Source organism: Dicentrarchus labrax, unplaced genomic scaffold, assembly GCF_905237075.1.
Source record: "Dicentrarchus labrax unplaced genomic scaffold, dlabrax2021, whole genome shotgun sequence".
Taxonomy (NCBI): Eukaryota; Metazoa; Chordata; class Actinopteri; family Moronidae; genus Dicentrarchus; species Dicentrarchus labrax.
This window is the reverse complement of record NW_026136708.1, coordinates 2526471-2553943: the sequence shown is the minus strand read 5'-3', so window position 1 is coordinate 2553943 and position 27473 is coordinate 2526471. Positions and strand designations below refer to the sequence as shown.

The following is a 27473-nucleotide window of genomic DNA, read 5'->3' as shown; positions in this document are numbered from 1 at the left end:
ACTGTGGGGAAGGAGTAATTGGATTCACACTGACTACTGTAACTGTTGACAGCAAGCTCTTTCTCACTCTCCTGCGCTCTCTCTCACACACACACACACACACAGACACACACAGACACACACAGACACAGACAGACACACACAGACACAGACACACACACAGACAGACACACACACACACACACACACACACACACACACAGACACACACAGTGAAACTAAGGACTTTCTCTGTCTTTTGGTGTGGTGTTTCTCTGCGTGTGGCAAATTCCCACTGACACATGCTGTCACACTCTCACACACACCTGGTGAGCTCCAGGGCAGGCACGCAGGCTCCGGGCCGGTACGAGCCACTGCCCCGGTACTCCTTGGCAAAGGTCAGGTCCTGCATGCTGGCCCGGCCGTCCAGAACTTTGACACACTGACGCTGCACGAAAAGCTTCACCTGGCTGATGTCCCGAGTCTCAAACAGCAGCTTAATGGAACGCTCCAGAATCTGGGGAGGACAGAGGAGAGAACAAACAATACTATAAAATATATATATATATATTTAAATATAATAAAAGCACAAATGAGAGTTCAATCCCATGATATTTAAACAGGATTGTGAGGGTTAACAACGGGACATTTCAGGGTCTAGACACAAAACCAGCCATGTCCCCGAGCAGGCAGGGCCCTTTCCCCTGATTGACACATGTGAAGTAGTCTGAGTGAACGAGAGCGGGAGGAAAGCTTGTGTGGCTGTGATTGGTGTAGAGCACAGTGAGACGGGGGTTGTCAGTTTGCCTGTTACCTTGGAAACAGCAGGGCAGCCGTCGCGCCGCACTGTCTCGATCCCTTTAGCGTCAAACACGGGCTCCTTTTGGTCAAGGCTCTCGTACATGTAGCCCACATAGCGCTTCTTTGTCTGCAGCACACAGGGCAGGTACACCTGGAAACACACACACACACACACGATCAATAATTCCCTCAAATGTGTGGATGATGAGAGAAAATTGGCACAGAATGACACAAATCCAAATCAAAGTGCAGACATTACAGAGAGGCTGTGTGTGTGTGTGTGTAAGCACTACCTTCTCAAACTTAAGTTTGACTGGCTTGGGGTTGGTTGCAGTCACTGCCTCAGCGATCTCGTTGCCGATCTTGAAGGCCTGCTCTTTGGTGGCTCCCTTCAGCAAAACAAACAAGCTGCAAAACACACACACACACACACACACACACACACACACACACACACACACACACACACACACACACACACACACACACACACACACACACACACACACACACACACACACACACACACACACACACACACACCGAGCAGTCAATCCATCTGTGTTTTATGTCATCACCACACAGAGAAAATAAATAACATAAGCTTAGGTGATCTGTCAGTGCTCAAAAAGTTGGATCAGCTGGAGTGATCAGAGATCTAATTTCTAAAATGTAAAATAGCTGCTTAAAGGCAGCGAGAACTGCCACTAACAAACGTACGCCCCTTACTTCAAGGACACACCTGAAACTGCTCTCCCTCCATTCTGCTCCAGTGACATAAACTGGAGATACAGCGAATCACTTTGGAACACATTGCAAATGGATGTCCTGAGTAATTTCATATGGTACAACAGTATGTCACCACGCTACAGTCTTTGGATTGGTTCTAATGGTTTCCACCCAGTTTTAACAATGAAAGCTGGGAGTAAGTCCTCAGTCTCTATTCAGCGAAGCATCTGGAGAGTCTAGGACTACCCTGGTGGCCTGGTGGGTTAGTGCTGAACATGAAATGTGACATGTTGCAAATTGCCCGTCTCTTGCCCCCTATCTTACTGTCATCTCTCTATTGTTGGCTGTCAAATAAAAGGCATAAAAAATACCCCCAAAAATGCATTTCAGCTGATGAAAGTCTTGTGGTGGGTCTGTATTTATCCCTCTTTATACACAGCAGTGCTCTGCCTGAATGCATCCTGTGTGCCAATGGAGGAGTGAAGTGGATGAAATACACTGTGTAATTTTTGGACTACTTTCTTTCTAAGACTGGCCCAGATCTCCTCTTTGGTGTCTGTGAAACACACGATAAAAGCAAAAGGCCCTATCTACAGCCAGTGTTTGGTTTGTCCCTTCTGGGCTTTTGTAGAAACATGGTGGTTCAACATGGCGGCCTTAATGGAAGGGAACCCAGTGTCTGTAGATAGAAACGTCTCATTCTAAGGCAATAAAAACACAACGACTCCTATATTCAGGTGATTATACACTAATGGAAACATACTTGTGAATATCATATTCCACTTCTGCCAATAGAGCCTCCTAAATGTTACACACTGGACCTTTAACAAAGTACACAAGGACCTCCTCGTGTCCACTCTGGGGACCCTGCCCTGAACTCCGGTCTATCTGGGTACTGTATTGGCAAAAAAAAACTATTTAGTGATTATGGACGTCTGATGCAATGCCTTCCTTTGAGATGCAGCTGAGAGAACTGGGCGAGATCCTCCATCAAGACTGCACCAAAGAGAAGTGTTGTGGCATATGGCATAGTGCTGAGACATTTAATGGTACAGCAGTAACTGAATATAGATTTACTTTCTGTGTATTCTACATTTTTTTCCTTGTTTTGCTCTCTTAGTTTGTGATCTAGTTTCCTGACATGGTTTTTGTTGTGTATAGAATCCACCAACTAATCAGAATGGCACAAGGCCATTATAAGTTTATTATTGAAAGAAAATGAAAAAACAAGATTGCTTATAATAGATTGTACTCAACAACAACCTGCAATAGAAATATTCTTCACAAAGTACACAGGAGACAAAAGGTTGATTCCTGCAGTTTAAAACTTCACTGCTTTTAGAATTGAAACATTGTAAGAACAAAAACTCTCCAGATTGCTTGTACAATAGAGTAGATGCAACCTTTCTGTAAGAGAATTAATACAAGCTAGTTGTCAAAACACTACATCTGATTGATGAGGAGGCAGTACAGGTGCTCCCAGAGGCTCTCAACTCATCAGAAAGCAGTGACACATGAACAGAGCTGCCGCTGCAGCGTTAACAGCGGTTGAGAGACGGCAAACAGGAATCACGAGTGTGGCAGTTGTGGCTTCACGCTGACAGGAGTTTGTATCATTATGAGCGTGTACAGCACAGACACTCAACTTGCAAACAAATATGAATATTTATCAGATAAAATGAATAAACATTAAGATCGCGGCTACCAGGCCAGAATGCTGCGCTGAAACTAGCATGTTTCCACTCCTGATATTAGCAAGCTTGCATACAGAAATTGTCATTTGGCTCATTAAGAACAGTGGTTCGGGGAGGGTCTGAGGTCGCAACTCTAGTTTTCAGTGAATTGGATTTTTTTTGTCGACCTTTTAATGCTTGCTGTCCTCATTCATCTTTGCCAACAGCAGGTTTCCCGCTCTTTTAAAAAATATCATTTTCCAGGACTTGCCAGGAGTTTACAATATAGGACAGCACTTGCTCACAAACAGTTCTATAACTTACCGGTAGGCCTAGCAATGACACATTTAACCCTGGTTAATGCAGGGTTTATTATTAAGTGTCTCAGATTCCTTACAGGTAGGTGGTCAGCATTTATGGGACACTCCCAGGGTCCATGGGAACCCTGCAGGAGGCTAATCCAGCCACAGAAGGTCAGGTGAATGTGATCTTTTAGCAGGGCACTGCACAGATTGCTGGCTAACAACTTCCCAAGTAACAGCCAATATTTGAACATTGGAATAAACAAGTAAAAAAACACTCACCAGGGTGAATTAATTTATTTACATGGTGAATTAGTAAATAGTCAGTGGGACAGATTTATACAGTATGACTTCCAGCTTGACCTGCTGCTGGATGACTATAGCTTTCCAAAGATGGGGTGCAGATTAAAAATATTAAAGCCTACCTGTCGGTGTCTCCATACACAACGCGTGCTCCCCATTTCTTAGTGTCATTGACCATCTTGATGGCTCTCTCCAGGGTCTCTCTGGCTTTGTGGACGATGCTGTCTCCAACCTGGAAACCACAGGGGAGACAATCATAAACAAAAACTGCCTTTAAGGGTTTGAGAGTTGAAGTTTCAGAGGGATTAAGTTAGCATTTGGAAAACCTCATCTGACACTAGAAATGAAATATTTCTCATGAAAATATGTGTTGTCCTATCCATTTCACCACAGATGGCTTTAAATATGGTGATATTTAAAAACAAAACCAACACAAAGCTGCTGTCCTAGTCATTAATGTCTTCAAGTTTTCTGCTGAATTTCCTCTGAGATCGGTAGCCTTTGGTAGACTGTGTACTCTCAGTGCAGACAGCTGACAGTATTGATGAACTTACCTCCACGCTGGGCATGCGTCCGGAGTAGTTGGCGGCGGTGTAGCCAAAGGTGACGTTTGCGATGAGCTTCAGCCCGAGCTGCCTGGCGTGCAGCAGTCTCATCAGGGCCTTGTCCTGCTTGTGGGCTTTCATTGACTGCTTCACCATGATCCGCGTGTTGAGGATTTCCTCCAGCATGCTGGGCAGGACCCCTTTACGTACTGAGGACTGGAGACAAACAACAAAAGGGGTAAACACGTTGGTACAAACGAGGACAGATCCAGCAAACACAGCAGTTATCAGAATAAAACAAAACTTGTATGCCCCCTGAAACAACATCCTCACTAACAGCAAAAACTGTGTACTATAAAGATGAATATATAATTCACACTGTATACAGATAGTATGTAGTATTTCTTCAGCAACATCAAGCTGATTTTTTGATAAAATGCAGCTAAAAAGAAACAAAATCAGATCCAGACCAAACCTGAATTCCCTCTGTGCCTTTTAATAACCTCATTACACATCAGTGTTCACTGCGCCGTGGCCGTGTGTGTGTTTTGTGTTATGTAATGAGACTGCGGGACTGGAGCCAGGGAGTGTGGAGCAACGAGTGAATGAATGAAAAGCATGAATGGAAGGAAGCAGAGCATGAAGTGGGGTTTTTCTCTAGCTCGGCCTTTAACAGCAGCTGATGACCCTTAATAACCCTGCACCACTGGAGGAGCCAGAGAGATGATTCACACTCGGACCGGGTGTTCTTCCAGGACAGCGTTAAAGTGAAATCTCATCAGAGCGGAGGGTCAGAGGATGCCGTACCTTGACGAAGGCGATGCCGTTGGGTGACACGGTGATGTCATTGCGGAGCTGGTAGAGGAGCTCCGGAGGAACCCGCAGGGAGGTGCAGCCGAACCTAAACTCATCAGGCCTGAAACAGAGAGACATAATTCAAGAGAGGAAATTCTCATCCTTTCCTAGGACTCACTGTGCTGCTGCCACTGCAGTATTCTCCTTTCTACACCGGTAACATCAGGTTAGACCACTCTGACAAGCCAAAGCCCCGCTACTGCAGCTTTGGGATTGGCTGCTGATGTATGATGCAACTTTTACAAAGGGTTTAACCTGAGCTAGAACATATAACAGCCACCATACAGGCTTAGTAGTATACAGCTGTTAAAATGTTTTATTTCTTAATCTTGTATCAGATAGGTACGTTTTAGTTTAGTCCTGTGATTCCCCACCTCCGGGTTGGGACTCATCTAAGGGGTCAAAACGTAAATGTGAGGGATTGCAAGATGATTGCTGGGATAGGAAAGAGAGAATGAGATACTTGATTGTTTTACTTAAGTCCTCTGACAGTCATTCCAAAGAAACAATGGAACTTAGAGCTTAGAGGGGAAAAATAAGTCTGAAAATACAAAAAATGTGTCCATTACAATTTCCGATGTCCGAGGTGATGTCTTCATATGTCTTGTTCCTTCCGACTGACAGTCCAAAAACTAAATGTTCAGTTTGCGATCATATAAAAACAGAAAATTGGCAGAAAATTTTTGCTTGATTTTTGGATTTTTCTGTGGCCATTTAATGCTGACATTTGTTAAATAAAGACTTGACTGTCTTATTCAAAAGGTAGAATTATGAGCTGTAAAATAACTGTATTGTATAAAATGCTTATTAAATAAACTCTGAGGTGCAGCAGTTTAATTGGATATTCTGAAATTCCCAACTATCCCGAGAATAATTTGCCACTTTCCACTCTGCTGAGAATGAAGAGTATGAAGCCACCACTCCTTTTTTCTTTTACCTTAGAGTAGTAGACGTATGCATGTTGGAAAGTAGTGTTCATGGCTCCTGCTGTTGCTATGCAACTACAGTAATCCTGGTGAAAAACCTGAAATATATCCTAACTTGCAGCGCTGACTGCTCTGAACATGCAGAGCTCTCAGCGTGCCTGTTCCATTAAAAATAATGAGGGAAGGAAGGCAGCACTAGGAGGAAAACTTTCCTGGCAGACATGCAACCTAAGCAAGTTGGACTACACGCTGTGGCTGTGTGGGCCTGTCATGTCCTTACGTTCCCAGGCTGTCCACGTGGCCAAGGCAGGTGGAGTAGCAGTAGTTGTACGCGATGACGATGGAGGGATAGAGCGACTGGAAGTCCAGTACAATCACTGAGTTGCTGTAGAAGCGAGACTCGGGCTCCATCACCAGAGGAATGCACTGCGGCGCCCTCTGCTGGGCTCGCTGCTGGATGCTGGGTGTCACAGGGATGTAGTTCAACGGCTTGGCCACGCGTAGCATCATGGACTCCACACGGTACTGTAGGGACAAAAAGGAAGAACATGATGATTGTTTGTCTATTCATTTATGCCTTAAGTTAACAAAAATAATGACGTATGGACAGTAATGATAAAATGAACACTACATCCAATAATTTCTCAAGATTAAATATTAGAACCTTGTAATTACTAAGCTGTCAGATGGTAGTGGTAACTGGCCATTAATTAATCAAATAATTGATTAATCTGTCAACCATTAACTGTCCCCCAAGATCCTTACCCTAACATTAAAAACACCAGAGCCAAAGTGGAAGTTAAAGCTGCATTCATTGACTTTTTTGGCCACTTTGGGAAAGTGGAACAAGTTGTACATACAATAATGACATTATCACGTGTAAGCAATTATTTAAAACATACAGCCGACCTTCATTTGGAGTGCTCCAATATTTACTCTCTTTTCAGCTCTGTTTTTATCTGATTCTTTAGCTGCTTAATGTTCTACTGCAGTGCTGATCAGGTTGCCTACAGTGGGCTTATCACAGTTTTTTCAGCTGTGTATGTGAATGGACCAAAATGTTAAAGGTATGAGCTGTAAAACCAAAACAATGAGCTCTGAAAGGCTAAAAAGCTCTGTAGAACTGAGGGGAACTGCAGAGCTGGGTACACTAACATGCTCACAATGACTAATACTAATATGTTGATGTTAAGCAGGTATTATGTTTACCATGCCCAGTGTCTTAGTTTAGCCTGCTAACATTTGCTAATGAGCACCAAACAATAGCTATGGCTGATTGGAATATTATTTGCTCAGCAGGTACATTTAGAGTGATACAGTTTTACGCAGCCTTTACATAATAATTAAACATGTATTTTCTCCTGGGATCCTTTTCATCCTCACTGATCAGCATTAACATGACATGTGCCGGGGTCAACATTTGAACCATCTCATACCATTAACGCTACAGCACAACTGTGGACCAATCAGAGAGTCCAGAATATGTCATGTGCGTGTTGGTACCTGTGATCCTCGGGTCAGAACGTGAAAGAACTGAATCCCAAATACTCTGGCCAGCTCACTGGTTCTGCCAATGATGTCTTGCTGCTGAAGAAGTTGCATGGTGCCACGCACATGGCTCATGTAGTGGTCTACCATCTTCCACCTAACACACACAGACACAGACACAGACACAGACACACACACACACAGACACAGACACACACACAGACACCAAAACCCCCCACAAACACACACACACACACACACACACACACACACACACACACACACACACACACACACATTTTATTGACCAGACGTTTACAAAGTGCTTTACAAAGGAACTGTGGAGCATATATAAAACTAAAAACAGTAATGAACACAAACTACTGTTTCAATCACTGTTTAATGTTTATGTAGTAGGCTATTTATATACAGTATGCGTTACTGTAAGTATTTGTTCTGAAGCAAAGTGCTTTGGTGTACATTTTTATTCGTGGGGGGGAAAAGCCAAGCCACAGGTCATGTTGATTCAAATAAAAATACACAGAATTTGCTGTGTGGTTTTAAAAAAACCTGTGTTCACATTTCTGGTGAAGTGTGTTTGGTAATGGCACAAACCTGTAGAGGTCAGTGTTGTGGTCAAACCAGTCGGACAGTGTGCGGGGACTGTACATGGGGAAGCGCTGGTGAAGTACATGGAAAGCCACGTTCTCAAAAGTGTAGTTGTTCAACGTAACCTGGAGGAAAGAATAAAAAACAAATTATTAGACCATTTCCTCAAAGTAGCTCCTCCATGACTTATACTGCAGGGTTTCCCGCAGCACTTTGCAGCTAAGGCATCCGCCTTAGCAACACACGCCTGCCCCCTTAACTACGTCGTCGTCAAAAAAAAAAGTAGGCCGAGTAATATGAGTAATATGAGCGATATCCGCCGTGTTACTCTATCCTGTTTTCTCCCTTTCATTCCAAACTGTGACCAATGCCAGTCTCCCTTCTCCGCAGAACGCATTAAAAAAATAATGAAAAACGTGCCATGAATCGGAAAATAAAGTTTTTATAATCTTTAAATATGTGATATGCCTCCGAATCGTGTGATGCGTCCGTTGTCATCGTTCGCCAAACATTCTACAACATTCTTTATTGGAAGACGTTCATCTGGCATTTGGATAGCCTGTCGCATCGAGGTAAGATAATTATTCTAAATTATCTAAATTCTATAAATACTTGAATAACCTGTAAACTGTTCGCTCCAAGGATCTGAAATTATTATGATAGGCGTAATGTTTTCTTATCAAGGCTAGTTGCGTTTACACGTGGTTGTCTTATAGCTATACGTTTGATGATTGCACGTGATTTTCTCTCCCACTGTACACAGCCAAATGGACAGAAAAACGCAACCAAAAATTGCGGGCTTCTTCGTACGACGAAGGCGGCCTACCTCACCATCCGCACTGCCCGCCTGGGGTTTTCCGCCAAATCCAAGTTTTTTGACAACTGTTGAACTTCACATGCCATATTTCTGTTGTGCTGTGATATGGTTACACATGAATTTAACTACTTGCCACGCAAAGCCACCATAGAAGCCTGTGACCAAGGGACTCCTTTTGTGCTATTCTGAGAAAAAAAACAAGCAACTGAGACCCAGCCTAAAACTGAAGAAATGGTCGGCACCATGCAGACAGCGGTAGAGAATTTGAATATGGTGATTCAGAGTAAACTAAAATACATATTTGCTCAAATGCAAGGCAAAGATTTCATTTCATAGTTCAATATTATTCAATATAAAAGAAATTAGGTGGCACAAATGCCCTCTGCAGCAGAAAACACTAACAGAGGCGAGAATGCTGCCTGAAAGGCTGGAGGATTGAGAGAAAGTGGGTCACAAGCTAGAGTGTTGATGGCTGACAACAGTTTGTGTGGGAGGGGGTGGAGGTCATGCCGGGACACCTGCCTCAGTCTTCATCACCCTCCACAGGTTGAGGGTGACGCGTCCGACAATGTTGATCTCAGTCATGGTGTCGGCTCCGTACTCATCCCTCTCTGCAGCGAAGCGGTTCTCTTTGGAGTCACCTGAGGACATGCACAGAGCCAGACAGACAGCCAATTACAGAGGAGGAGGGGAGCCGCCGGAGGCTCTCCATTAAGTTACTACACACACACACACACACACACACACACACACACACACACACACACACACACACACACACACACACACACACACACACACACACACACACACACACACACACACACACACACACACACACACACGCTGTTCCCACACTGTGCTATCGTGCACGTCTACACACAAACAGGGCCACATGTGTTTGTACTTAACAGTACCTACAGTGTGTATGTGTGCGCCGCCCCACACACACACACACACACACACACACACACACACACACACACACAGTCATGACCTGGATTTAATAATTTCCTGCAGAATGGAATAAAGGGACTGCTCAAAAACAAACACTTTAGAAGAAAAAAAAAGCGCACACCTTCAGTCCGATAGGACTTCCTGGCTTAATAGTCAACCACCAAAGGAGGTTCACTGTGTGGAACATGGCAGATTGAGCTGTATATTCTGTCAAGCTCAGCAACTTATTCCTCATATAAAACTATGAGATACACATAGATAAGTTAGGTACTGCAGATATTGTAGTTATACTTGGCCATATGCATTTCTACATGTCTATCTTTTGCATACAAAAGATCTGCTTTGAACTCTGCTTTTTCACATTAAAGTGCCCCTCCATTCAGAAATCAGTTTCTAGTTCCTACAGTGTGATAAATGCTGTCTGTGCAGAGTTTGACACTAGAAGGATGTTTTCACATTCATCTGTTGAAAGTGGAAAGTTTCTCTGTGCTCATTGAAAATCTGATTTTAAGGGGCGGGGCCTACCAGCAATACTTGTGACATTGTATCCAGCAGGAAAAATTCAACAACATTTGCATATTCAGAGATTCTGGAAGATTTAATGATGTAGAATGAGTAGATGATGCTATAAAGATTTTAATGTGGAAAATGTTTTTTTTTTTGCAGAAAATCATCAGACACACATTACTGGTCGTCTATTTGTAAATAAGTCTTTATACAGATCTGAAGAAGATCTTTAACTATTAACTACCTGGCACCCGCGACAGCTGCTGACACAGGTCCACCCCAAGCGCTGCAGCCCGCTGGAGGAGGTAGCCCCAGGAATGCATCTGCACCTCGTACCCCACCAGGATGTCTGGGTCAAACCTGACAGAACACAGGGGGTTGGTAAGGTCAGCATTTGAGAACTGTAGTATGGTGGTCTTGGTCTTCTTTTTCAAATGTAAGAAGGAAGTAAATTTAACTTGTAATTTTGCTCCATCACCAGCTTTACATATTTACTGATAGCAACGCCACTCCATTACTGTTCATTCAAAGGGAGCAGTATATTAAGGAGCTGTGCTTACAACTGCTTAGTCACACATACACACCTCCTCATGATGGTGATCAACTCCTGAAACAGCACTTTCTCATCAGTGGCGTAGGTCACCTGCAGCCCAGAGACGCCCGACCTGACCAGCAGGGGCGCTGTTCCTCTGTGACCTCCTGAGGGCATTTCAATAGATTCATTAGCCCCACTGCATGTAGACGCTGATCATGTGACTAGGTGCAATCCACAAAAACAATGCTGCCTACTTTGCTGAATAATGTTACATAATAATAAACTATTTAAGGAACAAATATCCTCATTTTCAGCAGGGCAATAATGAAATGAGTTTTAACCTCGGTCACAACTTTGATGGTCTTTGTCCACTACAATGGCACCCGTCAGCTGGGTGCTGTCTTCATCTGGCAGGGGACCATCAGAACTGAGGCAGTAGAATAAGGCACATATGGGGTCAAATTCGGGGTCAGGTTCGAGGTCACGTCGGGTTCTTGCATGGAGCTCCATGCCCATCAGTGTTAGGTGCTGGACCTGAGAAGGGAAGACAAATCAGGATGAATTCAATTCAATTCAATTCAATTCAATTTTATTTGTATAGCGCCAATTCATAACAGAAGTTATCTCAGGACACTTTTCAAATAGAGCAGGTCTAGACCGAACTCTTTAAAACATTATTTACAGAGATGCAACAGTACCACCATGAGCAAGCACTAGGCGACAAGGGCAAGGAAAAACTGCCTGTTAAAAGGCAGAAACCTAGGACAGATCCTTTGGCTCTAGGTGTGTGGTCGTCCGTCTCGACCAGTTGGGGTGAGAGAGAGAGAGAGAGAGAGAGAGAGAGAGAGAGAGAGAGAGAGAGAGAGAGAGAGAGAGAGAGAGAGAGAGAGACAGACATACAGACAGACAGGTGCACAGCAACAGCAGTATTGGCAATGGCAATCTAGCAGGACAATCAGTCTGAAGACATATTTTTTAGACTTGGATTTCGTGGTGATGGTGTCTGTTAACTAAGAAACAACACAAGGCAGAAAACTCATCTTCAGCAGCACATCAGGGTGCTCTGTACCTATTCAATTATATTCCTTCATCTCTTCACTCAAACTACATCTAAATAACCATTATATTTCCCCCCACTATGCCCAGAATCGTTTTCTTATCTGATCACTTTTTAGTTGCCATATAATTGCCATGGCCTTGAATATTTCACCCCTTGCTTAATGACTGCTTATTATTTTAGTGATTGAAGCTTTTTTACTGACACATTCACTCCAAGTCTGTCTGGATAAAAGCATCCATTAAATGCCAGGAATATTAAATAAATCCTAATAGACTGCATGGGCTCCAAGGAGAATGGCATTCAGTGGTAAAACTCAGCATGAGTTTGCATTCCAGCAGATACTCAAGTGGCTGAGCCCGCCACCTCTGAAACCCTGAAACCATGTGTGCCCCTGCTGGTTGAGGATCGAACACTGCCAAACTTCCTCTCCAGTGTTTTCCAATATTCTCTGTCTTCTTCTCAGCTTTCTACTACTACAAAAATATTTAAATAAATAAAAACAGGTGCAGCTGAGTGCAACTATTGTCTGGTGATTGTGCTATCTCCAACCCTGTGTCTATACACAGCCAAAGCCCATTTATAAGCAATTTTGTGGACGTGTAAATTTTGCCACGAAGGTGTCAAGAGGGTGCAAAATGCATCAATAAAGTATAAAAGACATGTAAGAGTAAAAGACATTGGATTTCAAAATATTTACTAAAAAGAAAAGTTTTGGCAAAAAATTATGCCGCAAGCTGTAACACAGCCAAAATGATCACCAAATAAAAAAAAAAAAGTTGAGAAAAATGTACAAAAATTCCTGATGAAATGCCAGGAAGGCATTATGGTTAAATGTTTTTCAAGCCAAGGACCCCATAGCTGATAGAGACAGAGCAGGTACTGCCTACATTGTATAACATTGTGTTGCATCATACTGGGCCTACAATAACATTTACAATATATTTTCAGATTTTCAGTATTTTCAGATTCATATTTAAATTTTCGAAAAAATAAAAACACAGTTACAAAATTATCAAACGATATTATGGTATCGGTTGGTGCCGCCAGCAGTAACTCTAAGGACCCCCTGTTGAACTCCAAACCTAAATATTGGACTAATATAACCTTTTCTTCTTTCCTAAAAGCGCAAAAACAGATTCAGTGTGAATGAAGGCTGGGGTCTTAAGAGCTACTGCTCACCTCATGCAGAGCTTTGGCATCCTGCAGGTTTTGCATGCTGATTTTGAAGCCGTACGAGTTGGCTATGCTGGGCCCTTCAATCTGAGAATTATCTTTCTTTGGCACGTTCAAAGCAGCAAACTGGTTCTGTGGAAAAGACAAATGAACAAGACAACACAGGCAAAAATCATTAAAGCTCAATTCAAACACTGACTTCATTCAAAGCAACAAGCTGGAGGCATAATATCAGGTACATTGATTTGCCTACCAGGGTAGACTGGGGTCTTTGATGTGGTGAGAGGTCAGAGAAAAAAAAAAGATCAACAATTGCAGTCTAACCTTCATCTGTGTTGTCAGTAACACTCGTCTCAGTGGGTCTGCTTGGCTTCTCCTCCTCTGCTGGAGCCTCTGAGAAGTGGGATCCTCTGCAGCAGGAATAAGAACATGGGTTAGGTAACAATATCACTAGCAGGAGTGCATGCAGAACATTTACACAAGTTAGAAATAAGTCAAAGTATTGGTCAGCTATGATATATTCCAATTCCAGGCATACTTGCCAATTTCTATTACAGATAACATAGATGAAACTGCTGTTTTCTTACCCTGAGATATGGGCGTGCTGCACACTGGATCCAGATCTTCATTGCTTCTTCGCCGCCTCCTTAAAAAGGGGGTGCTGTGAAGGAGGAGGGGACTAGTCCTCTCCTCTTCCGTGTTACTGGCATGGAGGAGTGAGGGGCTAAGATTCTCCCCTAGCTTCTCCAGGGAGTTGGACAGCCTAGGTGACAGAGGTTCTGGAGAGTTTTTGCTGAGCTGGTCTGGTGCTGAGGGGCTAGGCTGACAGGACTGCTGCCAGGGAGGCAACTCTGGGAACTCTGGAGAGGTCGCTTTATCATCATCATCATCATCATCATCTTTTTCTCCACTCTCCTGCTCAATAACCACACCGCCTTCATCTGAAACTGGACTCCCCTCTGTAGATCTACATTGAAAGCCTATATTCTTCATGGGAGATATGATTAAGGACAGGTTGCGTTTCTTTCTCCTTTGGTTTCTGATACTGGAGCACAGCTCAACATTTACTGCTGGACAACTTGAAGCAGATGGCTGCTCAGTTCTCTCTGGGTTCCCCTCCACATCCAGCCCAGCCCCTTTCTTCAGCCCCCCTGTGTCTCTTCTCCCCTTTTGTAAACTCTCGTACTGTTTCCTGGCTTCCAGCCACAGGTGCACGCGCTCTTGGCTTGGTGGGTTTTTGCAGGGCAGAAGGATGATCTTCTTGTCACTGGCTGCAGATGGGTCAAGCTGGACCTGCTCTTTACTTCTGTCTTGAGAAGATGAGGTAATAGTGATGGCAGGATGTGTCATGGCTGAGAAGGCCGTCTTCCAGAAACGGAGGCCCTCTAAACAGAGTTCCCCACTAAACTCTGCTAGCTCCTTAGCCAGTCTGGTACCCACCATTAACTTACGGCCACCAACCTCCCTGGAGAAAAGACAAGAGGAATGTCATTATTTGACTTATTAACATTTTATCCATTACTGAAATTTATCGCAGCTTCTGAAGTGGAAAATCACAATGTATATATTATCATCATCATTATTATTATTATTATTATTATTATTATTATTATTATTATTATTATTAGTACTGCAACGTCTACAAAAGTTCTGTTCACAATCAGTGTGCACGATATAATCAATATAACCTTTTTCACAGCAGCTATCTTGACATGAAATAGTAGGGTAAACACTACTAGTGGACAAAACTCGACAGAGTAACTTTAAGTAGTCTTGCGATACCAGACAATCGGCGATCTCAGTGCCAATTGTCTGGGGATTTCTAAATGCAAAGTGGTTGCTAGAATGGCAGCGACAATGGGTTTTTTAAACTCTTGAATTGATTCCGCCCAGTTTACCAATGACAGCTGGGAGAAAGTCCTCAGCTTCTAGTGAGTGAAGTTTTTAGACACTGGCCTGTAGACTAACCTAATGTAGAAGGCTTTTCAGATAAATTTGTATCTATGCACTGTCCACACATAAAAGTAATCATTACTTCTGCTTGTGCCGCTGGTGCATGTAGTCTTACATTGGTTTCCCTGGCGCATCAGAGGGATCGCTGCAGAACGGCTCCTGGAAGGTGGCCTCTGACATCTCCAAGTCCAGTAGAGTGCTAAGGATCTCCTCCCGGCTTGGAGGGGACATGAGGGGCTTGAGAATGTGGGCTCCACCTCCTCCCCCCCGCAGCAACTGGCTTGCCCTCACTTGGGACAGTGAGCTGATGGAGCGTGGAGAGCTACTGGGTGTGGTGGATGTTAGTCCATCAATGCCCTCCAGAAGCTCACCTGTTGGGGAGCCCTCATGGTCGACGAATGACGCAGAACTTAAAGGCAAAGGTAGGACAGGGTCGAAGACGGAAAAGAGCAGCTCTTTATTCTCACAGTGAAAGTCTTGAAAGGGACTGAGTGTATGGGCTTTACCTAAGGAGAAGTCCCACTCTTTGCTCTTGATTTTCTCAGAGTCAAGGAATGTGAGGTGATTTGACTCCCCATTCTCAGGTCTATCAAAGAGGTCTGGGCTGGCTGGCCTTGGTTTGTGCCAGTCAGAACCTCTTTGTAGCTCCTCCACAGAACCAAATAGCTTATCGAGCTTCTTCTCAAAGCCCAGTACCTGAGCAGATACAGCTTCCTGGCTTACATCACTCAGGAACTTGACTGGTAAATTCTTATCAGTCAGGACAAACTGACTGCCACTGTATGGGCTGGAGAACTCTGTCTGGTCAATAGCATTTATATCAAAGGTATAGTTGTGTGGGAGCTCTGGTGATAAGCTGTCCTCTATGAAGTTGCAACTGTCCAGGCCTGGGTCTGACAGGAAGATGGGGCTGTCATCTGACACGTTGCCCTCCTGCTTCACTGACAGATTTGGCTGAGTGTTGCTTGCTTTGCCTTTCCTGATTCTGGGCTTTTTATCCTTGGGATTGGTAGATTTTGGCGCCCTGGGTTTCCGAGGAGTGGTGGGGGGAGCTCTTCTGGATTTGACTGGTTTAGTTGTGGGATCTAGTAGTGCTGCAGCCTGAGCTATGGCAGTGGAGTGGCGGTCTGCACCAACCACTTGTAAAGGAAGGGCCTGTCCCTGCTGCCTCTTTTGGAGAAGCTGCTTTAGGACAGCCAAGCCAGAGGGGGTCTCAGAGAGAGTGGGGATTTCCCCGTTCTTAGGGCCAGAGTAAGGGGAGGCTGTTGCTAGCTGTGCTTCTTTACTGTCTTCCAATACAGATCTACCAGCCAGAGGAGGTGGAGGGGCCATGCACTCCTGAGAATCCTCTGCCTTTACCACAGTGGTCTGGCAACCTTGCTGCTTCAGTTGAGCTGGTGCTGAAAGGCTTTGGTTGACCTCCATGATAGAAGCCTCACAGTCCTCAACTTTTGGTTCTATAGTCTGAGCTACTGATATAGATGCCATTTGGGAATTACCCTGGCTGTTGTGATCTGTGCTCACTGGCTGTTGAAATGGAGGGACACCTTGAGAGGAGCTCTCAGAAGAAGGTAACTCATCCTCTGGGAAAAGGAGCTGGGAGTGGTCTTTGCTTGAGTCCTGGCTTTTGGGTTCTTCAGTCTTCTTTTTGCGAGACTTTCTAGGTCTTGTAGTGATTGTAGAACTGTTGACAGTAGCTTCAGCTGTATCTTTAGCTTTCTTTCTCTGCCTTTGAGCAGCACCACCACTTTTTTTCAGTTTCTCTTTTTTGGGTTCCTCTTCCTCTTGAGGCTTAATAGCAGACTTTCTTACTCTCCTTTTAGTGTCTGTGAATTTCTTAGGTTTTTTATTTTGTGCTCTTTTGGTTGAAGACACTGTGCGTGGCTTGTGAAAAGCAGAACTAAGACATGGGTCACTAAGTGGATTTATTAGCTGTTCTGAACTATTTGTGTCCATAAGAGGGTCACTTGGGGACCAACAACGTGGGGGTGTTGAGTCTGTAGGGCTTGGGGATCTGTCAGAGAGGTAGCCCAACTCTACCATGACATCAGAATACTCAATGCCATGGTCATCTGCTAGCTCACAGTAACATGGTCGAGGAGGCGGTAGAGAGGGTAGAATTGGGCCTCTCTGACAGCCTTTAATCTTTTTGACCCTCTCTCCCTGTCTGACCCGGGACTTAGAGGAGTTGCAGACTGTTTTCTTACTAGTGGAGTTGACCTTTGCCTTTCTTTTGGGTTGTTTTTTGGGCTTTGGCTCAGTGATGGGAAACTTGACAGCAGTGGATTCTGGCACCTTGGGCCAGAATTCCTTGAGAGGTGCAAGTTTATTGTATTGCTCTAGCTTTTTAGGCGTCAGCAATACCAACTGCTCCTCTGCATTCACTTTTGACATCTTCACCAGCATGTTTTTCTGTCCTTTGAATCTGTTGATAATAATATACTTGATGATGATAGGGGGTTCCTTCTTGCGCCGTTTCTGGTATTTTACTTCCTGCCCACTGGTGACATTCACATCCTTGACTCGTTCTTTGATGGAGTCTGGGTTTTTAGAACGAGTGGCACCTGAGTGTTCACCATCCTCGCCATCATAGATCATCTTCCGTTTGGTCCTCAGGGTGTATTTACTACCAGGCAGTGCTGAAGGTTTAGTACAGGTGACTTTAGCTGATAAATCTTGCAGTGGGCTTAACCTATCCTCTGCTGACTCTTTCACTTCTTTAGTAAAACTGGAAACAGGGGTAGCAAGGGGTTCTGAAATTGGTTTTGTCTGTTCATTTACAGACTTGTCCTCACTTTCTGGCTCCTCCTTTGTGACTGGCCCATCTTTAATTGGCTCAGCCTCTTTAATTGGCTCATCCTTCAAAATTGGCATCTCTGGTTCTGCAGTCACCGGACAAGCAGGTGTGACTGAGGTGAGGCCAGTACTAACTTGGCTGTCAGAGGTAGAGCTTTCAACTATGTTTAATCTGTTCCTCTGTCCTACCATTCCCAACCTTTTTCTATTCACTTTTAGTCTAGATCTGCGAGGCTCGGCCTGTTCTAGCTCACTGCAAGAATCAGTTAGCTTTTTGCTCCCAGCTTTCTTCCTACTGAGGCAGTTGGAGAGGATGACGCTTGGGAAGAACTTGTAGTGTGCTTCCTGCTGGGCCACTATAGTCCTCTCGGTCTTATTTTCCTGATAGTCCTCGTACCTGATTTTGAGTTCACCAACATCCCCCTCCTCACTATCCTGGCCTATTTCTTCCACCTGAGGATCAAGAAACTCATCCTCCTCCATGGGTGATGGAGATGAGGAGATGTTCCTCAGGATGGGGCTTTTACTGTCCTTCTGGCTCAGTTCCAGCTCTGTCTTAGCTGAGCAGTTTCTCAGCTCAGAGTAACAAAGCGAGAAGGTCCTGTGGTTCTGAAGAATGGACAGACAGTTAGTTTCTACATTCTTTATGCTGCCGTACTTCTTCCTGTTTTTGGTGACCTTTCCATTACCAAATGGGAAACTTTCTAAATCTGTCTTATCCAAAGGTATGGAGGTTTTCTTTTCATAGGTGTATAGGGGTCGTATGTCCTCTTTGTCTACGCAGAGGGGAGATACCTCAGGGTGACTGGCCATCTTGCAGGGAATGGGGTGTTTGACTGGTGGGATGTAGGGGATTTCTTTATTGACCTTGAACCCTGTTGAACATTCACTACTGCTGTCCTGGCTGCTTTTCGATTGAAAGTGCTTGTCAAGTGGTTGCTCAGTGTCCAGCACATGAACTTGTCTGTGCTCGGAGTGCTTGCACTCCAGGTGAACAGGCTCCCCAGAAAAGGGAGTCCTTTTCCCGAGCATCTTTTCTGTGACTATTAGAGAAGACTGGGTCCTGGAGCCACTGTCTGTTAAGGACGAATCTATGGATACAACAGAAGAGAAGAAGAGACGTGTTGTTATTATTATTATAATAATAAGAGTTACCAGCAACAAGATATGGATTAAAATCTCTAATTTTCATATATAATTGTTTCTCTTCAAATCAAAATTAAAATATGTTCTTTAAAGAATGATGATTTATTAATAATTAAAGTAAATAACCGGGAGCCATATTCACAAAACATCCTAAGGTAGCTCCTAACTCGCTAAGTTAGGAGAAAATCCTAAAAATATTGGGTCTGTCACTCCTAAGGTTGCTTAGCTATTGGTATGAACGATCACAAACCATTTTAGCGCTAAAAGTAGCTCCAAAGTCTGAGAGAAGTTAGAGGTAATCCAGAGGACTCTTAAGTCACTAAGATCCATTCACTGTCTAAAATGTGCTATAGATAATGAATCTCATCACATTTGTATTGTGTAGCAATAGAATGATAATGAACTTTTAAAACCGTTTAATAATGATTCAGTTGGCTCAGCAACAAATCGAACCTATCCCGTAAGTCTTGAATTGTCAATCAAAGTATTATTTGTTTTGCCAACTGGAAAGAATGTTGCATGCTGATACACTGGTATTTGATGCCAGATAAACTGACTTAACAAGTCAATATTTTACTTTGTTTCATGTATAAAGTCTATGGTGTAGTTTCTAAAATATCTCAAATGTATTTTATGATCCATCCATCCATCCATCCACTAGTCACCTGTCAAACACCAATTAGTGTAGACATAAAATAGCAGCTTTGTGTATGGCACTTCTCTCTTGCCTAGGTACATTTAATGGCATTCAGGACTCTACTGGCAAGATACAATACAGCCCCTGAAGATCAGGTCTTACTAGAAACTGGCTCCAGTGGTAATATATCTATTTAGACTGCAAATGTTTGATGTAACAATTGCCAGTGCCTATTCCCAGGTCTGACATTGAAAATAGACCATGTTACATATGTCCTCATTGACTGCTGTTCAAAGACAGCTCTGTTCATGATGATCTGTTTGTAATGCCAGTCTGTCTGACATGAACATGTTCATGAGTTGAATGATGAATTAAAACTTGGCTACAGAAGAGATAGGAAATACAAATACTGTACAAATGGTCAACTTTTATGCTTGTGTATGTACAGTGATGAATACTAATGTGTGTGTATGCACAGCAGCTTTGTGTCTTCCATATATGTCTATAATATGGCAGTTGAGGTGCATAATTTTAACCAAGGCAGTATTTAAATGGTCTTTTTTGCTCAGGAATGTTTCTAACTGAGTGAAATGACCCAGAAGTATTTCAGTGGCAGCCATGAGAAGAGCTGCTCAATATTCTATATGTTGAGGAAAGGTGCTTCACAGCTTCCTTTCTTAACTCCTTCAGTATAGGATACACTGGACCATCCTTTACCAATGCAAAGGAGATAATGCTGTCCCACAATTCCTTGCATCAGTAACATTTAAAGCAAACATGTGAAGGCAAATATTTTGTGTTTCTGACACCAGCCAAAACTTGAGGAAATACAAATGTATTCTTTCAAATCTTGAACAAGAATATTGAATTGGTAGTTAGCTATCATCATAAGAATTTGTTTTGTTTAAACCAAGGTCAAGTAAAAGTGTTAAGGAAAGGACATAGGACAAGATTTTTTGGACTATTCGACCACAACCCATATTCCAGCAAAGCTACAAAGACGGCTGACCCAGGAACCATTTGGTTCTAAAAAAAAATATGGAAAATATGAATGTGTCTCTGTGTATGTACAGTGATGAATACTAATGTTATTTAACCACATCTCTTCTTATATTATCATATGGCCCACCACTAGTATGTACAAGGTTGGAAAGTAACACCTGATATTTTCACCTGAGAAAGATCCAACCAGAATCAAAATACTCTATCAAGATATATATTAATATATAACACACACACACACACACACACACACACACACCACATGAATTTAATTAGGTCTATAAAAAAGTTATAGACAATGTTTGGTGGATTGGTGTTGGCCTCGACCATGGTTGGATGGTGTAGTTAGAATGAACTGCTACACTTGTCTGTATATGACTGCTTTCATGGCGATTGTAAAATGTATTAAGAGTTAATTGACAGTAACTTGAACTCCAGGGAATCAATTACAATCCCAGAGGTCTTGCACTATATTAAATCACAGCTCCCTCAAATTAAATTAGATCATACAGCCAAAACCTAGCATCAACCCAAATTGTTATTGTGCCTGATCTATGTTCTGATATCCTTGTTGGAACATGAATCAGCAGGGGATATAAGATAAGCGTCAAAGCAAACTGACATTTAAGTGATGTCTCAGTATGTCTCAGCATGAGATGACTCACCACTGCTCTCGTCTGCAGCCCCATCGACCTGGGGGATGGACAGGTTGGCGAACAGAGAGTTATTCCCACTCCACTCCATGTCTTCGTCAGAGGACTCCTGCTGCTCGTCACTGAAGCCGTCCTCTGGCTCCTTCACACCGGGCCTGTACACACGGGGATGACAAGAACACTGATTAAACATGCACAGGCATGGCTCACTGTGGCCGACTTTCACCTGACTGATAAGTGTCTGCTGGCTTGTGTTCGTACACAGAGGAGGAGCACGCAGACAGCATGGATAATGAATATTTCACTTACTTCTGATTTATCTTGATGTTTGTATTGCTTGTAACTTACATTACTTTCTTAAGCTGGGCAGAGATTGTACAGACTCAAATTGATCGCCCCAGACTATTTACTATTTACTATTACAATCTTGCTGAATTTCTGCCAGATTAGCTGTGTAACATTCAGGTTTAAAGGGATTGTGAGGTGTAATTACTTGCCCGTACAATCAACAAGCTGGCAGTTGGACAATTGCATGGATTTCTGGCATCATGAACTAATTAAAGGTTCCCTGTTTATGATCGATCTGTTTAGTGTAAGAATAGTTGTGAGTTTTAGCAATGCAGAAATGATAACTAAAACATGTAGTATGATTGAAGCAAGGGTAGTTGGAGAAAACAGCAAGAGCTCACTAGATTTTGAAAGTATCCAACTGCAGAAATCCCATCCCCTCCTTTCAGGTCTCCCTCCAAAGCCCCTCACCAAACGAACACAAACACAGTGCCTGAGAGGAGCACAGCGCATCTTACACGCATTTTATTCGTAGCCTTTTCTACTACTTTTTTTTTTGCTTTGTTTAGCAGTGCGAACTGTTGTAGGTACAGGTGGAACTATACATTTTCGTGCGACTAGCTCTGTAGCTTTAGCAATATCTGCCTCGCCGGCTTGTGGAACAGGGGCAGGGTGCACAGAGATAGGCAGGTAGGTAGGCAGACAGGCTTATTACATATTAGCTACACAAATAACAAAAACATATTTTTTCAATGTATTTTTGGGGCTTTTATTGCCTTTTTTAAATCGATAGTGACAGCTGAAGATAGACAGGAAAGGGGGGCAGAGAGGGGTTGACACGCAGCAAAGCCTGGGCCGCTGCAGCAAGGATTCAGCCTTGGTACATGATGACATATGTATGTATGTATGTAAGCACCGATGCAGGTGAAAGTACACAAAACAAAAGGTTTTTCCACTCTGACAGAGACGAACATGCCTTGCTAAGGATGAGCTCTGAGGAGCCTCGCTGTCCCACCGCTGTGACATTATCACGCTGAGCTCAGCCTCTTCCTTGTCCAGCTCGGGCCCTGCCTCCTCCTCGTCGCTGTTGCAGTGGTAGCTCCTGGCACCAGGAAGTGACTGGGACTGGGAATTCTGCCTAACGGGGGTCCTGCAGAAACCATCGTCCTCCAGGCCTGCCAGCAAATCAATGATGACACGGTCTTGGCTGCTGTCTGCATACACAACAAAAACAAAGCATTTAAAAAGACATTACATCAATTAGCTGCAAGCAACAACTTCAAGAGTGGTCCCAAATTAATCAGTTAAGTCAAAGCTATGAATTGGCAAACCTTTGGCTTTATTTTTGCAGGATTACAGGATTTGGCACAGTTATCACCTCTTAGCCACGCATTTATTTCAAATAAATGAAAGTTTTTAATTTTTAAACACAAAGAAGGACAAGAAAGTGAGCAGAGTGTGTTCGGGTCAAAGTGGCTACCGTACCTAATAGGGGCGAATGGTTGGATGTCTGGGAGAGCGGGAGAAAGGTCTGACTGTTCTCCAGGAGGCTCAAGATGGCCTCCTCATCAACAACAGCCTCCTCTGGGATTTTATCACTGCTCCTCACAGAGTCTGAGATGGGGTTGGCATGGAGAGAAGACAAGTGTTAGCATCACTGAGACAACCCACTTTAAACGTCAGGCAGACTTGACATAATCTAAAAAGAGAGGACAGGCGCACACACACACACACACACACACACACACACACACACACACACACACACACACACACACACACACACACACACACACACACACACACACACACACACACACACACACACACACACACACACACACACACACACACACACACACACACACACACACACACACACACACACACACACACACCAACTGGTTCAGCATGAGGTCAATGTGTGTGTGCCACTGCTGTTTCTGCCAGCTTCTACACTCCTGCGGGAGCCTTGGCAGAGGGGGTGCCTGCAGATTAGGCACACTTTGAACCACTGACACAGTTGGAGTGATAGGGAGAATATACACAAATGTCACCGGCTACCTCTCCTATCAACCACACAGTCAGAAGACCAGGGCAACATATAGAGGTACCAAACATCATATAAAAGTTCAGCTAGCATTGATAATTATTCTATCGTGTTGCTGTCTGATTTGTAAAATAAAAACAGAAAGAAATGGGAAATGTGGACAGTAAAGGTGAGGATATTCAAGCAGGATTCATACTAAATATGATACATAACGTTAGTACAATCCAATAGCTTTAACAGTGAAACCTAAAGTTTGATTCATAGTGTTGTTACATAGGGACCATGAACCGTAGACCATTAATTCTCAGAGAGTGGGTATTTGGGTCCCAAATACATTTGCAGTATACATTTCCTCTTGCTAAATGCACTTATTTTTCTTCATTTATAAAGTATTTAAAATGCGTACGATGTTGATGATGAAGTTGTGATTTATCAAACATATAACTCGTCAAAATGGCTGGCTTACCTGTTCATGAAAACATGACATGATGCAGAGATAGCAGGAAAAATCAGGAAAATTCATTTATGCACAAATTTGCTCCTCTCACTGTATATTGGGTCGCCATGGTTTGTCATTTTTTAAAAAGTGGGTCCCCAGAAAATGAAACTACAACAGAACTTACATGTACTCCACAAAAGTGAACTACATTTATGAGCGATGGCAACTACACTGAATTTAATAAAAAGGTATTGAGTATATTTATTGCCAAAATGGTAGTTATTACTATAGTGACATGATCCAGTTAACGATTTCCAGTAAGAAACACACCGTCTTCAGTTAGAGACCATTTTACAGAGCAGCCCAGAGAACAGAGAGCTCAATCATGTTGTCCAAAGACAGTCACCTGAAGCTCAATGTCAGAAAAAACAATGAGCTTGTGGTCGACTATCAGCAGCAGAATTACTTTTATTGCCAAGTAGGTTTTTACATACAAGAAATTTGCCTTGGTATACTGGTGCACAACAATTAAACATAGAATGATCAATGATCAATATAAATAAAGAAGACCTCCCTGCCCTTGTTGTCATCCAGGGAGAGGAAGTGAAGAGAGTGGACTCATACGAGTACCTTGGGGTCCAAATCAATAAAAAACTGGACTGGACTCACAACACTGAAGCGCTCTTCAGGAAAGGACACAGCAGACTGCTCTTCCGGAGGAAACTCAGGTTACCAAATATATTTGACTTTGACTTTTTCCAGCTTTGCTGCTCTTGTTCTGCTGTGTGTCTTTTAGTTTGTAGGTTCATTGTTAGAAACAGAATCAGAGTCAAATTCCTTGTATGTGTGTAAAGCTGATACGGATCACATTTACATAGAAGATACAAATTCTAGTGTCACCAATTCAGTGTCCAGCCAACTGTGAAATATGGTCACAATCTCCCCCTTCTGTTGCTGAGTTATGCCGTTGAATAATGGACAGAAGTAGTAGAAGTAGAAGAAGTGCTTTTGCAGAACATTGTGAGAAGTTGATCTTTGACCTTTTGGATATAAAATGTCCTCACTTCATCATTTTATCCTAATAAACAATTGTGTGAAAATTTGATATGGCCAAAAACCTTTGACCACCACAATTTAATCTGTTAATTCAACCAGCGTGAAGGCATAGAAATCCACCTTTAGTTTCTGACAAAACAATCTCGCCTCAAGGTCCATATAGTACTGATTGATACAGTCAAAAGCTGCAGCTTAATGGATCCCGAGGTGAGAGGGTTTTCAAGGTCTATGACTTCTCACTATGGATGATGGAAAGTTTGAACATCCACTGCTCCATGGCAACTGAGTATATTTAATATGTTGGTGATGATCTGCTCTTCCAGAGGTTTAAATTATTATTTATGAAGCCCATTTTGGGGCTTGAGGACTATGTGATATGCACATACTCTATTTAAGCATTTTACACAGTTGTAGGGTTTCCTCACCGGGCTGCAAGTCCCTGTGCACCTCCACAGCATTAGCTGGGGTACACAGCAGTTCCTCGGGGGTCAGAGGGTCAGAATGCAGAGTAAGACCACCAGGAAAATCCTCTTGGTCCTCCCCTTCACCTTGTGTCCTAAGAGGAGACAGACAGAAATGATGATGAATTACTGCTGTAATTACACATTTCAACTCTTTCTTTCTTGTTGATTCTAACAGTTTTGTTCTCTTGTACATAGTGTTTTTATTATTTCCCTACTCTTACTGTTTATTTATACTGTTTTTTCTCTATCCACTTTGCTGCTGTTACATTGGAATTTCCGCATTGTGGGACAAATAAAGGAATATCTAATCTAATCTTTCTAAGTTCTTAGAGGACCCTTGAAGGCTCAAGGGTCCTGAAAACAATTATTTATTGCAACACTGTGATTCACTGGTAAAAACAAGTCACGTCATTATATTAGCGCCCTGGCAGTAATTGCGCTAAGACAACCAGTTTACATACAAAAAACAAGCACACAGATCAAAAGATGCAACACTTTTACTCCCATTTAGAGATGGGCCATATATCGTTTGCGATAATATCGTCATTGTTGTTTTGACGATGTGCAAATTTCCATTATCGAGTATTTAAATGACTTCGCCAAAAATATTGAAACGCACGCGGAAACTCCTCCCATCCACTTAATACACGGTGCAGCAGCTCTCTACAGCATGGCAGGATTCAGTCACCACTAGTGGGCCTACGTGATCACATGACCTCTCGCTAGCATCCTCCTTGCAACAGTTGAGCAGCGCGTTGTGCTGGTAGAGAGAAAATGCAAACACCTCCAGTCCCTGAAGCTACCGGTACTTCAGATGATTTAGTGCCGAGACGTGGGTCTACCTCTCTGGCATGGAAATGGTTCAGTTTCGAAAAGACTTTTTTAGCGCAGCGCTCAGAGCACTTCAAGTTGAAAACGCGTTTGGTGGACACAAGCCCTAACTCAGACAATTCCAATCACATTTTAAAGGATATCAACTGATTATCGTTACCGCCAAAATCCCCAAAAATAACGAGATATTATTTTTTGCCCATATCGCCCACCCCTACTCCCATTACATCTGCAAAGGAATGATGGATTTTCGGGTTTTCCCATTTTAAATAAATAAAAGCAGTGCTGTCAGCTTGGCTGTTACCTGAATCACAAAGCAGAGGACCTTCTGGTATCTGCCCTCATGCAGTCATGTTCTATTAGCGTCTCTGTGTACACAGAGGTGTGCGATGGCTGTGTGTGTCTGTGGGTGGCTGAGTGTGTGGAGAGTGTCTCTTGTCTGGTGTGAGTGTGTGCAGCTGTGTGTGTGTGTGTGTGTGTGTGTTAAAGAGGGAATATGAATGGAAAACGGGCAGGCAGCCAGCTTGGGCTTTGTATCCCTCCAGATCGCTCTCAGCTACAAGCTGCCTATCACACTCCCTTACCCATGTTGCCCTACTGCATCGCCTAGCAACTCACCACTTAGTGACTCTGAAATATTGAAATGTAGACCAGGCGGGCGGCCGCCTCTTGCAAGCGGAACACATTTCTCAGGAATGGTCATAATAAAGAAAAATTGAGTTCCATTTTAGGTGCTACTCCTGAACTGGTCCAAACCCTGGAAGGAGATTTTCCAGATCTGATTAAAAAGCATAGGCTTGATTAGATGAATTAGATAGGATTAGAGCCTTTCACCCTAGAGGTTGCGGGTTTAAATCCCACAATGAGCGAGAGAAACTGAATATGAAATGCCCTCAAAT

At 43.2% G+C, this 27473-nt stretch overlaps 1 protein-coding gene across 2 annotated transcripts in view; it reads right to left on the bottom strand.

Annotated features, from left to right (window-relative positions):
• rev3l (REV3 like, DNA directed polymerase zeta catalytic subunit) overlaps window positions 1–27473 on the bottom strand; it is a 79442-nt gene that overhangs the window by 3488 nt on the left and 48481 nt on the right. For both annotated transcript variants that reach the window (XM_051409858.1, XM_051409859.1), the window contains exons 9-29: window positions 25705–25835; window positions 23220–23348; window positions 22711–22948; window positions 21459–21601; window positions 15328–19099; window positions 13847–14724; window positions 13584–13669; window positions 13266–13391; window positions 11368–11560; window positions 11076–11190; window positions 10736–10851; window positions 9550–9668; window positions 8217–8335; window positions 7617–7758; window positions 6394–6638; window positions 5140–5248; window positions 4342–4548; window positions 3910–4019; window positions 1074–1188; window positions 794–931; window positions 306–496 (exon numbers count right to left, since the gene is read on the bottom strand). In XM_051409858.1, coding sequence (XP_051265818.1) covers window positions 306–496; window positions 794–931; window positions 1074–1188; window positions 3910–4019; window positions 4342–4548; window positions 5140–5248; window positions 6394–6638; window positions 7617–7758; window positions 8217–8335; window positions 9550–9668; window positions 10736–10851; window positions 11076–11190; window positions 11368–11560; window positions 13266–13391; window positions 13584–13669; window positions 13847–14724; window positions 15328–19099; window positions 21459–21601; window positions 22711–22948; window positions 23220–23348; window positions 25705–25835 — 7422 coding nt within the window. The remainder of the gene's footprint in view (window positions 1–305; window positions 497–793; window positions 932–1073; window positions 1189–3909; window positions 4020–4341; window positions 4549–5139; window positions 5249–6393; window positions 6639–7616; window positions 7759–8216; window positions 8336–9549; window positions 9669–10735; window positions 10852–11075; window positions 11191–11367; window positions 11561–13265; window positions 13392–13583; window positions 13670–13846; window positions 14725–15327; window positions 19100–21458; window positions 21602–22710; window positions 22949–23219; window positions 23349–25704; window positions 25836–27473) is intronic.